This window comes from Manis javanica, chromosome 7, assembly GCF_040802235.1.
Source record: "Manis javanica isolate MJ-LG chromosome 7, MJ_LKY, whole genome shotgun sequence".
In the NCBI taxonomy this organism is placed as follows: domain Eukaryota; kingdom Metazoa; phylum Chordata; class Mammalia; order Pholidota; family Manidae; genus Manis; species Manis javanica.
Window position 1 is genome coordinate 25,480,091 of NC_133162.1, and position 14,559 is coordinate 25,494,649.

Consider the following 14,559-nt stretch of genomic DNA (forward strand, 5'->3'; position numbering starts at 1 on the left):
AGAATCCTCGGGAAGAGAATTCAGACCAGCATCTTGGAAAGCTCCCCACGGACTCCCAAGGCTAAGGACCTCTGGCACAGAAGCGGCTGCTCTCCCCTGCCCACTGCGTTCAGCAGTAGGATCTGGGAAACGCACCGCAGCCTGACTGCAGGCCGGAAGGTCAGTTTGCTCCCAGGCACCTACACGGCCAAGGTCCACGTGCTCTCCCCACCACCCCAGTGAATCTGATGTGAGTGCCTTCCCAACCCAGTCATCTCTGGGAAAAAACTCTCAGTGCTTCTCCTATTGCAGACTCCTGTCCCACCAACCCCACACACAACACAGACCTCAGAAATGGGAGTAGAAATAACTGACTTTAATCAGTCTGTGATGAAACAAACATCTTTAGAGGCTGGGTGGGGATGGAGGAGCCCTGCAGCAGCAGAGGCATGCTACCTCAGGCACAGCTGAAGCAGAGGACTCAGAAACCACTGGAAGGATAGAGGGAGAGGGCAGGTGGGACTCACAGCTTTCCCTGATTGGGTGAAATGGTTCCTAAGCCTGCATAGAGCGCCAGCCCCACCCAGGTAGTGGGATAGGCCTCTGTGCCACACAGCAACCCATGTGACTCCTCCCTTTCCGATCCTCTTTCTCCTGCCCCATAGGAGGAAGCAGGTCCCTGAGCATATATGGCCCAGCCCTTGCCCAAGCTGGGTTGGAGAAACAGGAACTGAGGCCTCAGTGGTGCTCCTGGCTCAGCCACAGAAGCTCCCACTCTGCCATCTGTCCTCCAGACTGCACCTTGGGAAGGCGAGGAGCAGGATGTCAAGCTGGCAAAAATGGCTTCTTCCCAAGGCAGCAAGCAGTGCCCTCAGCAGGGTGGCCTTTCCATACCTTTCACACTGTCTTAACGTCCAGGGTTTGGGCCCGTGACAGGTTCTGGCGCTGGGCTTTGACCACGTGCAGGCGCCTCCCATGCAGCGTGAACTGGGACCAGGTGAACAGCTGCAGCAGAGCACAGATGATGGGCACCAGCACCAGCAGGTAGAAGCAGCCCTGGCGGAGTGTCGGGGCCTGTGCTGGGGGTGGGGCCGGGGGCTCTGGCCAGGGCTGGGCACTCCCCACAGGGGCCAGTGGGGGCTGCTGGAAGAGGTCATGACCTAGGACGAGTGAGAGCACAGAAACAGCATCAGCCCTGGTCCCCAAAGTCTGCAATGCCACATCTCAAATATCACACGCACATGTTCAAACCACAATTCTTGATCCCTCTCCTAAACTTGCTTCTCCCATACCTCCCTTCTCAGTGAATGGCACCACCATCCATCCAATAAATTCAAAGTCCTCCTAGATTCCTGGGTTAACTTCGCCACTCCCAAAAGGCAATCTTTCCCCTCCCTGCAACTACGAAACACTTCTTTCCAGCCCTCCAGCACCACTGGCTTCAAGCCTCCATCATCTCTGCCACAGCCTCCCTACAGTCCATCCTGCTGTATGGAGGATGCATAAGACCATGTCACACCCCTGCTTAAGCCCCCCACACACGGCAATAGCTTCTCTTTGCACCGAGAATAAAATCCAAACCCTGCCCTGATCTAGAGCCACCTCCTCTTTTCCAGCCTCAGTTCCCAATCACTCCTGATCCCTTGGGCCTTTGCACTTGCCACTCCTTCTGTCTGGGATTCACTGAGATCTTTCTAGAACAAATCCTTGACATTCAGTTCACAGCCTGGTGTCACCTCCTCAGACAGACCTTCCTGACCACACTAAGTCGCTTCTCAGTCACACTGTCTATGTTTACCATTCCAGTTATCACTACCTGCTGTTACTGCCAACCTCACCCCCTCCCCCTGGCTAGAATACAGGTACCATGATGGTAAACACCTTATCTGTCTAATTCATTATCTTCCTAGAGGTGCTTAAAACAGCGCCTGGCAGAGAAGATATTCAACACATATCGAATGAACGAATGAATGAATGAGCAAGCTTTGGAAGAACAGAAGATCCAGAGACCCAGCTCCCCTGCCCCCATGGGGAGAAACAAAGAAGGACTGGCAGCCAAGGTGGCCCAGCCTGTCAGCCAGTTGCCATTCTCTCTCTCTCCCTGGACCCAGAGCCCAGCTGGCACACTGGGTAAGCTGTGCCCCCTGAAGCCTTGAAAGCCCCATGCCAAATCCTGGGCCCTCACCTGTGTAGAAGCACAGCAGCCAGGTGCCCAGCAGGGGGGCAAATGTCTGGCCTGGCTTGGTCACCAGGGCCACCATGCCAAACAGAAGTGCTGAGGCTGCCTGCTTGCGGTGGTTCAGCACCATGTCCTCATCCACCAGGTCAGTGACCACCAAGGTCAGCAGCTTACAGGTACCCTCAGTGAAGACACGGTTGCTGCCGGCAGAGAGAGAGAGCAGGCCGGAGTGAAGGGATGGGGCAGGGGCGGGGGCAGGGGCAGAACAAGGCATACCTGGCAATGAAGAGGCAGAGCAGGCCGTGGTGGTCGGGCCCAGCCAACAGCATGAGCAGGCTCAGGCCCAGCTTGAGCAGGAACAGCCCCTGCACTACAGTGTAGACGCCCCAGCGGCGGCACAGGGAAAGGAAGTAGAGGTTGTTGAGATGTGGAGCGACATAGGAGATGCCTGGAGAGAGGGGTGTGGCCTCATCAGGGGGCACAGCCACAGTGGCCACAATTATCCACATTTTAGCACTCAGAATCAGAGTTCACACTGATTGAACACCAACATGTGCCAGGCTCTCTGCTAAGAGCTGCACACCCTTTTATTTACCATTATCATTATCCCTGCTTTGTAGATGAGAAAAAGGCCAACGAGATTAAATAAACACACCCAAAGCCACATAGGAAATAAGCACAGAGTCAAAACACACTCAGGCCTGCCAGACTGTAATCCTCGCTGGCACCCAGCCACTGTGCCACACAACCTCTGGGTGGTACCATCACCAAGAGGACCACCATGAGGGCAGCCCCACCTTCCTCCTCCACTGGAAAACAGAACGGGGCACTGGAGCTGGAACCCCACAGCAGATTTTGCCCTCTGCACCCAGCCGGCCTGGAGACGTGGCTGTGCCTGCAACTGGACTAAGAGTTCTGGGGTGCAAGTCCCTCTCCTTCCAGTCTGCCTGAGCCACCACTCACCCAACAGGAAGGAGCCTGTGGAGAGGGAGATGTGGTCTGACAACAGGTGCTCCAGGAAGAGGGGGAAGAAGTTGCTGTTGAAGTGGCAGTGAAACACCTGCAAACCAAGAGGGGCAGTGAGGAGTCGCGGGCCCAGCGAGACGGCACATATGGCCTGTATTCCCATGCCCCTCAACAAGAAACGTGCCAGAACAAAACCTAAACCCAATTCTATTGCTTATTGAATTTTGCTGAGTTAGAAGGAATGATAAAATTGTCATTGGAACAATTGAACGTTTTTCCTTTTCAATTCAAAACACCTTAGTAAAACAAACTTAAGGACATAAAAACAATCTGTTTCTAAATTTTGCTAGCTTATATACTATGTTTTAGGTATGGTACTTGGTGTCATATAAACATTGTCACAGAGTCCCCAAAAAGATATGTCTTTTTCATATCCTCACTTTGTAAGTGAGGACACTGCTGCCCTGAGAGACAGACCTGCCTAGAACCACACGGGGGGTTAGGAGCTCAGATGGTGCTAGAATCCAGGACTCCTAACTACATGACATGTATTCCTGCCATCCAATCACCAGCAGTCCTCCTGCAAGGCCCAGAACTGACTTCCCAGGCTTGAGGGGCCTGTTCCCTAGAGTGAGGCATACCCCAGCCATCCTGGGTAGGGAGTGAGGGACTGCTCCCATACCTGCACCAGGTCCATGCCCACGAACCACAGGAAGTTCCGGTGCTGTGCCAGCTGCCGCAGGTACTGACCCAAGGTGATGCTGCCTGGCTCCTTGCCACCGACAAGCAGCTCCTCTCCACATATGCTACAGGGCAGAGGGTTGTCAAGAATGGTCTAGGGGATGAGCTGGAGCCACTCCCAACCCCAGGGCAGTCACCCATCCACACCAACACTGAAATCACCCTCGGAAGAACACAGCAGGAATGAGGAAGGTGGGGGCTGGCCACTCACCCGCCATCCACAGCCAGGGCTGGGCACTCCGGCTCCCTGTCGACTGCCTCGACCCGCCGCCTCAGCAGCTGTGTGGCCCCCACAAAGCCCAGCCCAGAGCCAGCGGCCAGGGCCACACAGAAAGCACGGAAAGAAGAAAAGTCCTCCTTGTTCCAGAACGCGTAAGAGGCAAAAACAGAGAGGGAGCCAGCTGCACTGAAGAGGGAGCAGTAGAAGTTGAGGTGGGTGCGGTCATGGGCTGAGAGGGCCAGGTCAGCCAGCAAGGCATGGTGGTGCAAATCCACGAGGGTCAGGAAGCCATCATAGAGGCACAGGCACAGCAGGAATTGCAGGCCAGCTGGGGCCCAGGGCACCCAGAATGCCAGGAATGCCAGTGCCAGCAGCGGCCCATGCCAGCTCAGTGCCTGTACCCGTGCCAGCACCACAGCCCTTGAGGAGAGCCCAGCACCCGACCTGCCAGGGAAAAGAGGGCTATGGCGAGATGCCTTTGCAGTCTTGCAGGCTCTAGGTCCCCTAGCCCCAGGCCCTAGGCCTCAAGAGGAGGGATAAGGCCCAGAATGTAGACTCACAGCAGGGTGGTCCCACTGAGCCCTGAGTCCTCAGCCTCCAACTTAAGGTATACCCTCTTCTGGCTCCCTTGCCAGCATGCCAGGAATAATGGCCAAAGGGTGGTGGGGTGCCCATATCTCAGGGCTGGGGGCACTGATGGGACCAAGCAGGAATGGGGTAATGGAATCCATCAGAAGCAGCTGAGTGTTTGCTTACAGTGCCCAGTCCTAAGGGCCCAATAGGCCAAGGAGGGGTAAATCTCTCTCTCCAGGCAAGTGAGCCAATAATTAGTCAGGGCCTCTCTCCAACCTGGACAAAGCCTGCCTGGCCTCAGGAAGGGAGGAAGCCTGAATGATAGCTGAAGTCATTTCCCCACCCCAAACACAGGCAGGGCTCACAGGTGAGCTGTCCCTAGGACACAAACCAGGGCTGGGAGCTGAGGAACTGACGGTCACTCAGCCAGCCGAAGAGGGGGTCGTTGAGGCTGTTCCAGAGAAGAAACACCGTCTGTGGGCAGAGGGATGATAGGGCAGGTGGGCTCCAAGCAACCCCCTCTCCAGGGCTCTCCCTACCCCAGCCTGCTCATCATCCCTCAGAGATGACCACAGCTTTCCTGCCTGCAAACCTTTGCTCACGCCAGTCCCTCTGCTAAAACCCACTCCACTAGCCACTGCCCCCATCAAACTCCCACCCATCCAGGGCCCAGATTATAAATGCATCCAGCTGATAAATTAATATATGTGAATATATTACAATCTATTACATATGTGAATACATAGAACAAAATAGCTCATAGGCCAGTGGCCAGGACAGCTGGTGTAATTCCCACTGAAGAGAGTCATCAAAGCCTCCAGCTTCAGCTTTTCTTACTTAGTCTCAGTGGGCAGCCTGGCCTATCCCATGCTTCCGACTGGGTGGGACCCAGCACAGCATTCCACCCGGCTCCCACCCAGGCTGGCCACCCCAGTGCTGGCCTACCTCTCCGACCCAGAAGGCAGCCTTGTTGATCTTGTACACTGAGACAAAGGTGTCCACATAGTAAAGCAGGAACACATTGTGCAGGACAGAGATGAAGAGGGCCAGGGAGCCATAGACCACAGCCATAGGCAGGCCCAGCATCCAGGCTGGGGGCCCGCCCAGCCCCATGGCTGCCCGCCCAGCCTCAGCCGCAGGAGCACTGAGGAGTGCTCATGGTCATGGGCGGTCTGGCCACCTCTGTCCCTGGGGAAGAAGGAGCCAGTTAGCTGCAGGGATCAGAGCCAGCTCTGTTCCTGACCCCAGACCTCTGAGTCATTTAAAGACTAATTTCCACTGGGAGAAAGTTTGTACGAGAAACAAAGCTGGAGAATCACCAAGGATATCATCTGTAACAATGCTAGACTAGATACCACTACCCGAAAGTAACCCAAAGAAACTGATAAAGGCGTGGGAAAGACGGGGGCAGACATCCAACAAGCGCTGAGCAGGTCGTGTGCTCAGGTGGTGTGCTCACATCACCTGACCTCAGTGGTCCGGGTGTGACTGCTCGGGGCTTGGACACACAATGTATGTTCAGTATAAAAACCTCAGGCAAGCTACTTAACCCATGCCTCAGTTTCCTCTTCTGTAAAAGAGAAAAGGAGGATGATCATTCCTACTCTGCAGGGGAATGTGAGGATTAAATTAGGTACTCCACAGAAAGTGCTCAATAAATGCATGGTGGTGGTGTCATAATGACCTTTATAAAATCCCTAGTTTATAGCACTATTACAATGTTATCGAGAAGCAACCCCAAGCTCAGAAATGTTAAGTAATTTTCCCAATATCACACAGCCAAAAAGCAGCAGATTTGAACCCTGGCTTGTCCAGCTCCAGAGCCTTTTCTTCCCCTTGACTTCCCAAATAGGGTTCCTATGCACTCCTGCATAGAATGGAAAACCTGCTGCCAGGTCAGGCTCCATAGGTGTACAGGAGTGGTAAGATGTGGTAAGAATCCACAACTGCTCACCCACTTTGATTCTGGAAATCCCACCTCAGGAAACTAACCCCAAAGGAACATTAGAGAGGTTCATGGCAGCAACATTTATCAACAGCAAAAAGTTGGACACAGCCCAAGAATGCAACGAAGGTACTGGCTCAGCAAGCCTGATGCTCTCTAGAAAAGGCAAATGCATGGGTGACCTCAGCACATGGGAGAGAACCTCAAGAGCATGTTGCATGAAGAAAGAGAAGAAAGGACTCCGTGGGTACCTGGCTTCCAACCAGGCCAAACTGTGCACAGAGACTGGCAGGCTAGACTGACCACAGGTGGGAAATTAATGCCAGATTTTTATTAGAGCAGTTCTCCAATTATAAGATGTTTTCAAGTCTGTTGAAATGTAGATTTTGACTCAGTAGTTCTGGGGAGGAATCTGAGATTCTGCATTTCTAACAGGCTCCCAGGTGACACTGGTGCTGCTGGTCCCTATGTCTGTCTCTTTTTTTAGATTCAAAGCAGATGTTCTCTTTTCAGAAAAATAACCCCCAGAGGGAAGCTATGGGGACTACCTTCTCTCAAACCCCCTATTGAAAATTGAATTGTATCCCCCAAAAAGATATGTTTAACCCCCAATACCTGTGAGTGTGACCTATTTGGAAATAGAGTCTTTGCAGATATGACCAATTAAGATGAGATCATACTGAGTAGGGTGAGCCCTAGTCTAATGACTGGTGTCCTTATAAGGAGAGAGAAATCTGAACACAAAGACTGACATACAGAGGGAAGACAACCATGTGAAGAAGGTGGCAGAAATTGGGATGATGCGGCTACAAGCCAAGGAATGCTGAGGACTGCAGGCAACCACCGGAAGCTAGGAAGGAAGTAGTCTTCCCTGGAGCCTCCAGAGATTACATGACCCCAATGATGCCTTAATTTCAGACTTCTATCCTCCAGAACTGTGGGAGAATAAATTTTGGTTATTTGAAGCCATGCGGTTTGTGGCAATTTGTTACAGCAGCCCCAGGAAACTTGTACACATCTTTAGGGGCTATTATTCTTGGAGTCCTTGTGACCCAAGCCTGCCCATGAGCCTCATCTACATGTGTGCACGGAGCCAAAACTTCTGTTTCCTATCACAGTCAGGACCTGGAAAGCTGACTTCAGCCCCAGACCACCAGTAGTGCCCTCCAGGACTTGTCCTTGCCCCAGAACCCACCATGGCTTCCCCTCCCTGCCCAGACTTCGAGGACCTCTGCAGTCTGCCCTCCCTCGGATCTTCAAGCCACCCCTCCTCTGCCCAGGCCTTTGTTCTTGATGGTACCTCCTGCCAGAAGCATCCCCCCATCTCTTCCTCTCCATCCCTCCTGTCCTTCAGAAGCCAGCACCATGTCCAAGAGACCTTCTCCAACTCCTTGGGCCCCCACTGGTGCTCTGCCCCTGCACTCCAACCTGACTGTGGGGTTTCCCACAGTGGGGCCTGTGTCTCTGCCACCTATCTCCCTCTCAGGGAACAGGCTGAGCCTCACCAGTCTTGTTGTGGGAGTGACTAACTGGTAGAGAAAGAGCCACTGAGGGGAGAATAAGGAGGGAATCTCACTGCAATCTCTCTCAGGCCCATTGGGAGCTGAGTGAAAAATGCCCTCAGGAGATATGCATGCAGCCCTCCACCCCCATGCCAACCTGGTGCCATTCTATACCTGGTGGTGGCAGAATGGGAAAAAAAGCTGCCAAAACTACCTGAAACCAATGGCTAAGTCTGTGAGAATCTCTCCTAGGCCTCAGTGATCCCATCTTGCCCCAGAGCAGAATGGCCAGGTGATCCCACCAGGGCCTCTCCCTGGGGACCTTGAGCCCCAGAAGGAACATTTGATGGAAACTGCTTTTCTTTTTTTTTCAGATTTACTGAGGTATAATTGACAGACAATAATCTGGACATATTCAGGTGTTCAGTCTGATCAGTTTGAATGTGTATGCACCTGTGAAATGCTCACAATTGGGATCATGAACATACCCCATCACCCTAAACGTTTCCTCAGCATTTTTAAAGTAACATAGTGGAAAGAAGCCACAACTGGAGTTCTCTGAAGTCCTGACTCCACTGTTTCTATCTGGGTGACCTGGAGCAATTTGCTTAACCTCTCTACACCTGTTTCTGCAACATGGGACCACCCTCCTAAGGCTCTGAAGCCCTAGCAGTGTGTGCTGTGAGAACTCCTAAAGATTATCACCAGTGAGCCTCTCAGACCTGCCATATCCACCACACAAGGATGGGGTAAGGATTAATTTAAAAGTGCTTGGGGGCTGTAAAATACAGTGTATGCCTCTATGCTATCCTTTACCCACGTCACTTCCTCTGCTTCTCCAGTGCCTTTCTCAACAACCCTACCTCACCTCCAAAGCCTTTGTCCAAAGGGAGTAAAGCCTCCCAGTCCCCTACCCAGATGTCCAGTGACCTCCTCTGGGTGCTGGAGTAGGTGAACCCTGAGGGCAAATTCCCCAGCCTCCACCAGCTGGCTCCCTGCCCCCACAATGGGCAACAGTAGAAAATCTCAAGGGTGCTGAGATAAAAGGGTATAAGTTTTGCCATCAGAAGGGCCTGGTTGTTGCTTTTTTTCTTTTAAACTTGCATATTCTTTTTTTTAATTTTGGTATCATTAATATATAATTACATGAGCAACACTGTGATCACTAGATTCCCCCATTATCAAGTCCTCACAGCATAGTAAGATGTTACAGAGTCACTACTTGTCTTCTCTGTGCTATACTGCCTTCCCTGTGCCCCCCCTACATTATGTGTGCTAATCGTAATGCCCAGAAGGGCCTGGTTTTAAATGCCAACTGTACTGCCTACTAAGGGTATAAGCCTTAGGCAAGTCACTTAACCTGTCTGAGCCTTACTTTGCTCACCTGTAGAAAGGGAGTAATAATGCCTATCTTTGTAAGAATGCAGGGAGGATTAAACTAATATCCAGGAAACCCAGACCATGGTCACATGGAAGATGTTCACATATTGGCTTTTTCTTAGGCTCACTCATAACAGATCTGGATAGAAGCAGGGGAATATGGTGGTAATCTGGCCTCTTCCTGCAGGAAGGGAATTTGAGAGAAAAGTCAGGCATAAGAGGGGAAAGTCAGAAGAGGGCCTGCAAGGAGCAGGAAGACATACCATGATTGGGAGTGCCAGAGAAAAACTTTCCCCCACAGAGCAGAGCCAGAGGCAGTCTGTCCAGTTAAGCCTCTGCCCGGGAAAGGAGTGTGCAGGGTCACTCTAGTGGTTTTTCTGGATTCTGCTCCTCCACCAGGACATGCCTTCCCCTACTGGCCCTCCCCACCCTTAGTCCACCCCAGCAGAGAACAGCCCTGCCTCTCCCGGGGAGGAACAGCTTAGAGCCCACACCAGCCTAGTTGCATAACCTGGGTGAGATATTCTGTGACCTACAACCAACTCCACCCCCACCTTGGCACCTGGTGGGAGAGCCTGCTGGAGGTCCCACAGCCTGTCCCCACCCCCCTGCTGGAATGGTCCCAGTCATGTGGCCTTGAGCCAGCCACTCCCTCTCCCTGGGCCTCTGTCTCATGTACAAAGTGGGGGGTGATAATGCCAACCTCCTGGATTGCTGTGGCACTAAAATGCAAAGGGTTTTAAGCACCAAACATAGTGCCTCGCACATAGAAGACCCTCAAAAATCAGTAACCATTATATTATTCTTTTTCATGTCTCTGAAGTTTGGTTTCATAATCTTCAAAGGGTTTCAGTCAGTGTCCCTTTCTGCCAAATCCATGGCTGAATTTGTCTTGCCTGCACCCAACATTGATACCTCTCACTTCCTGGTTTACCCTGCCATGCCCAAATTCTTTTTTAAATGCCGCCTCCACACCTTTGTTCATGCTGTTCCTTCCACCTAAAATACCCTAAATGTCACTACATACCTTTTCTCAGGTGTATCGGATATGCCTGGCTCTTACATCTGCCATCATGAATCTTTACAACTCCTGTTAGTATTTCCATTGTCATTTTATAATGAAGAAACCAAGGATCTGAAGGTTAAATAACTGACCCCAAATCATAGCTATTAAGAGGCTGGAGCCAAGATCCAAGATTCAAAACAGGTGTTTTTGACTAAAAAATCTCAGCATTTCTCACATCACTCCCCACACCCCATCTTACCAATCTTGTTGATTCAAGGCCCAGTTCAGGGGCACTAGCCTTCCCTAGTACACCTAGTCAAGTATTCTCTTTTCTGATCCCTTGGCTCCTCCTGTATCAGGATCCAAAGGCCTCTCTACCCTCCTCCAGCCCCCAAGCTCCTTAAGGGCAGGGCCAGATCAAACCCACCCTCCACCTCCCCATTTCTGCTTCCTGCTGCCACCATGCTCTTTCACCATGATGGAGGTGCTCAATTAATACTTGCTGTATTGATCTGCCCCTAAAAGGCCAATATGGACATCCCCAGCCTAAAAAGCAACAATCTTAGGGGGAGTATTACCACCAGATCCTGCTGTGCCCTTAGCTCTGCGTTCTGCTTGGCTTTGGAGTCGGAAAGAGGCAACCTGGGGAACCTTGATGTGCCCTGCTGAGTAAAACCTGTACAAAAAGGCAACAGGTGCACAGAGGAATACTGATAATAACAAAAAGTAACATTTATTAAACTTTTACCATGTGCTAAGGAAAACAGATACAATGCAGGAAGTGAACTCAGAGCAGGGAGGCAGAAAGACACCAGATCAGGAAGAGTTTTGTAAACCACCCACAAGACTATCCTGAGGAGTGGGATGTTGGGGAGGTACACAGGGGTGGTGAGGTGACAGAATCGGATCTGTTTGGAAGGAGCCCCCTGGGGTTCATGTAAAAACTCTCCCCATGAGCCTTCTGGGAAATAAAGAACTAGAAAAGACAGAAACAATTGCACTCCCTGGTTTCTGAACCAACCTTTGGTGGATGGGAAGCTGATGCTTTTGGTAGAGGAAACCAAGAATTCCAGACCGGGCCCCTGGAGTGAGGGGCATCAGGAGAGTGGGTGTTGCACCCAATTCCCTTCAGAAGGACTAGAGACTGTATGAGAAGCAGTTAGTGCAGAAGGAAAAAAGCTACTAATAAGCATAATAATTTGGAGTTAGGAGCCCTGGGTCAAGTCTGAATATTATCACTAACTAGCTGTTTGAGTTTACTCCTAATCTGTGAAGTAGGAGAAAACAATTCCATTCTGTCTGTCCTCAAGAGTATCAAATAAAATTGAAAGGTATAATACCATAGGTAAATTTTAGGTGTGTCTTTTTCTCAAAAAGCAACTGACCTCTGAATTGTCTACTTCCTGCTTCACACCCCTGCCCCTTGTCTCCCTGCTCAGCTTTCTACAACAGAGTCCAGCCCTAGTAGGGCTGGGTGTGAGGGGCAGCCTGGGGAGACTCATCCTCCATCACAAATTCTAGGGCTTATCCTCCTCCTCAGGCTGGAAATGAACTTTCACCTTATTGGGGGAGGGGCCTTCTCTCGTTCCCTCCCCAGGTTATTACCGCAGCACTGGAGGGTTAGCAACTTTACCCTAGGACCCCATGCCCCTCCCAAGTCACTGAGGAGTCTTGGATCAACCCAGGAACGCTTAACTCAATAGCTGGCGCTGAAACAAGTAGCGGTTCTCCAGCCGTCTTCACATTAAAATCACCTGAGGAGCTGCTCAATAATACCGAGGCCCAGACCTCACCCCTGACCAATTAAATCGGAATTTCTAGGGATTGGGACGCGCATTTAAGTTCTTCTAAAGCTTCCCAAGTGTTTCTACTAGGCCACGAGGGTTAAGAGCCATTAAATTAATGAAACAGATTACGGCCTGATGGGTTAATGAAATGGACCCCAGCCCCCCAAGGAACCCTTCGTCAAGGATTCCACCGCCGCCCCTTGACCCCAAGCTTCTCTCTCTCACCCTAACCCAAGGATTCTCCCACCCAGACCCTGATTACCTTAGGGACCCCGCAGGCAGCCCGCAGGACGTCCAGAGCGGACAGTATTTCTGTCCCCCTCCATTCTGTCCTTTGGATCTAAGTGGCCCCCAGTCAGGCCCGCTCCTGTCCCGATTCCCGGCCGCGGGCCAGCAAGCACCTCACAGCAATTGAGGCAGGCGAAGCCTACTCCTTCGGCCGCTGGGAGCCAGGTGCAAGCCAGTGCGTCTGCGCGCACGCCGCTGGGGGTTTCCCTAGCCTTTCCCTCCGCCCCCGCCCAGCAATTGGCTCCGTGCGGCTCTCGGAACAGCCACCCCGGCAGGTGCCCGTGCACGAGGCTGCCACCGCCATATTTGTCATGGGCGCTTGCCCTTAGGACCAAAAAGACCACGTGGAAGGGGGCATAGTACCTGGATTCCTGACCTGCTCACCCCGCCCTCTCTCCTTTAATCTCCACGAACGAGTAATGTCATTTCAGTATAAATCAACAAGGTTTTTCTGAGCGTCCTCTTCTTCATCCTTCCTTAGTATCATGTCAGAGAATGAAGAGGGCTAGCACCTTCTTTCAAGCCCTGTAGTCTCTGACTGGATGAACAACTGAAGCAGATAAGATGGCGGTGGCATCACTGGGGACTCCCTGCTGCTGGACTGTCCCCTCAAGAGTGGACAGGCCCAGCTTGAGCAGTGGATACCACGGCTCAGGCCACAGCAACCATGCCCCCCAACCTCCTATTAACAATAATAAAGTATAAGGAGTACTGAGCTCTCAGTATGTGCTCTGTGTTAAACAGTCTACATGCATTATTTTGTTGAGTCCTCACATCATTCCTACAAGGTAAGTGCTATTATCCCCATTTTACAGATTAGGCAACTGAGGTTAAGAGAGATTCAATGACTTTCACACAATAAACAAGAGTCCCTGGACCATGGGACAGATAGATACACACTCTCTCCTTGAAATCCCTCCCTTGGCTTCCAACCTCTCTGATCTAGATACCACCACATTTTTCCTTATACTAATAACTCCTCTGTTCCCTTCACTGGGGCACTTTCTCCCAGGGCTCTCTAAAGGTGGTGGGAGAGTCCCCCAAGTTTCCATTTACAATACTCTTTACATTTATTCAAACTTGCCAGGCCATTGGCTATATGGGGTAAAAAGGACTTCAAAAACAACATTGCTGCCCTCAAAAGGCATTAAGTGGAACCTAACAAATTGGCAGCCATGATGATACAGGCCAATAGTGATATGGGCCAGGGTAGCAGCTATTCTGTTACTCACCTGTCTTTCCCTTCATGACTATCTGTGTTTTTTATATGTGCATACACACACACACACACACACACACGTTATGCAGCAGTAAAACAGTATTACTCCTTTAGGGTTCCCGGACCTGGAGTATGAGAGGAGGGTGGGTCTTCCCACACACACACCAGGGTGTCCAAGAATTCAAGTCAATTCTGACATACCTGCTTGGAATTAGCACTGGATTCCCCACATTAAGGGCTCTGTCCTACAAGACTGCCCCTCCACCCCCACTCGAGACACCCATCACAAGCCCCAGGCAGTTCCCTGTGTTTCTGACCTCCCGGCTACATATTGGAGGTTCCCATGACTTCCTCCTTAGGTTCGAATAATTTGCTAGAGGCATTCACAGTACGCAAGTAAACACTTGCTGTTTACCAGTTTAACAAAGGATACTGTAAAGGATACAATTTAACAACCAGATGAAGAGATACATAGAGCAAAGTCCCAAATAAAGGAACTTCTATCCTCCTGGAGCGTTGGGCAAGAGTGGAAGCTTGCTCCGACAGAGAAGCAGGATCCAAGAGAAGAGTAAACGCTGCTGGGGGTTTTTTGTGAGGGCTTCGTTGCATAGTCACGACCGACCAAATCATTGGCCATTGGCTGATTCAACCTCCAGCCTGCCCTGAAGTCTCTCATTAACATGATAAGACACCCATTTCACCTTTAAGACTCTGCAGTGTCTTCAGGAACTATGGATGAAGACCAAATATACCTGGGAAATATCTTTTTGGTCA

The 14,559-nt window shown here is 51.2% G+C and overlaps 1 protein-coding gene and 1 long non-coding RNA gene across 3 annotated transcripts; one reads left to right on the forward strand and one right to left on the reverse strand.

Annotated features, from left to right (window-relative positions):
• Window positions 1-334: 334 nt before the first annotated feature.
• Window positions 335-12,759, reverse strand: MFSD13A (major facilitator superfamily domain containing 13A). 2 transcript variants are annotated; one of them, XM_017677259.3, is made up of 10 exons: window positions 12,541-12,758; window positions 5,604-5,846; window positions 5,050-5,132; window positions 4,077-4,529; window positions 3,807-3,930; window positions 3,122-3,218; window positions 2,435-2,606; window positions 2,165-2,358; window positions 874-1,139; window positions 335-780 (listed from the first exon to the last, which is right to left on the reverse strand). In XM_017677259.3, the coding sequence occupies exons 2-9, from the start codon at window positions 5,769-5,771 to the stop codon at window positions 877-879; spliced, it is 1,554 nt and encodes a 517-aa protein (XP_017532748.1). In that variant the 5' UTR covers window positions 5,772-5,846; window positions 12,541-12,758; the 3' UTR covers window positions 335-780; window positions 874-876. The 2 variants fall into 2 exon arrangements, with proteins under 2 accessions (XP_017532748.1, XP_073096603.1); XM_073240502.1 differs by having other exon boundaries at window positions 335-1,139; window positions 12,541-12,759.
• LOC140850364 (uncharacterized) lies at window positions 823-3,390 on the forward strand. The gene is made up of 3 exons (XR_012133062.1): window positions 823-1,023; window positions 1,890-2,109; window positions 2,779-3,390. It is a non-coding gene; the product is annotated as an uncharacterized lncRNA (long non-coding RNA).
• Window positions 12,760-14,559: the final 1,800 nt, after the last annotated feature.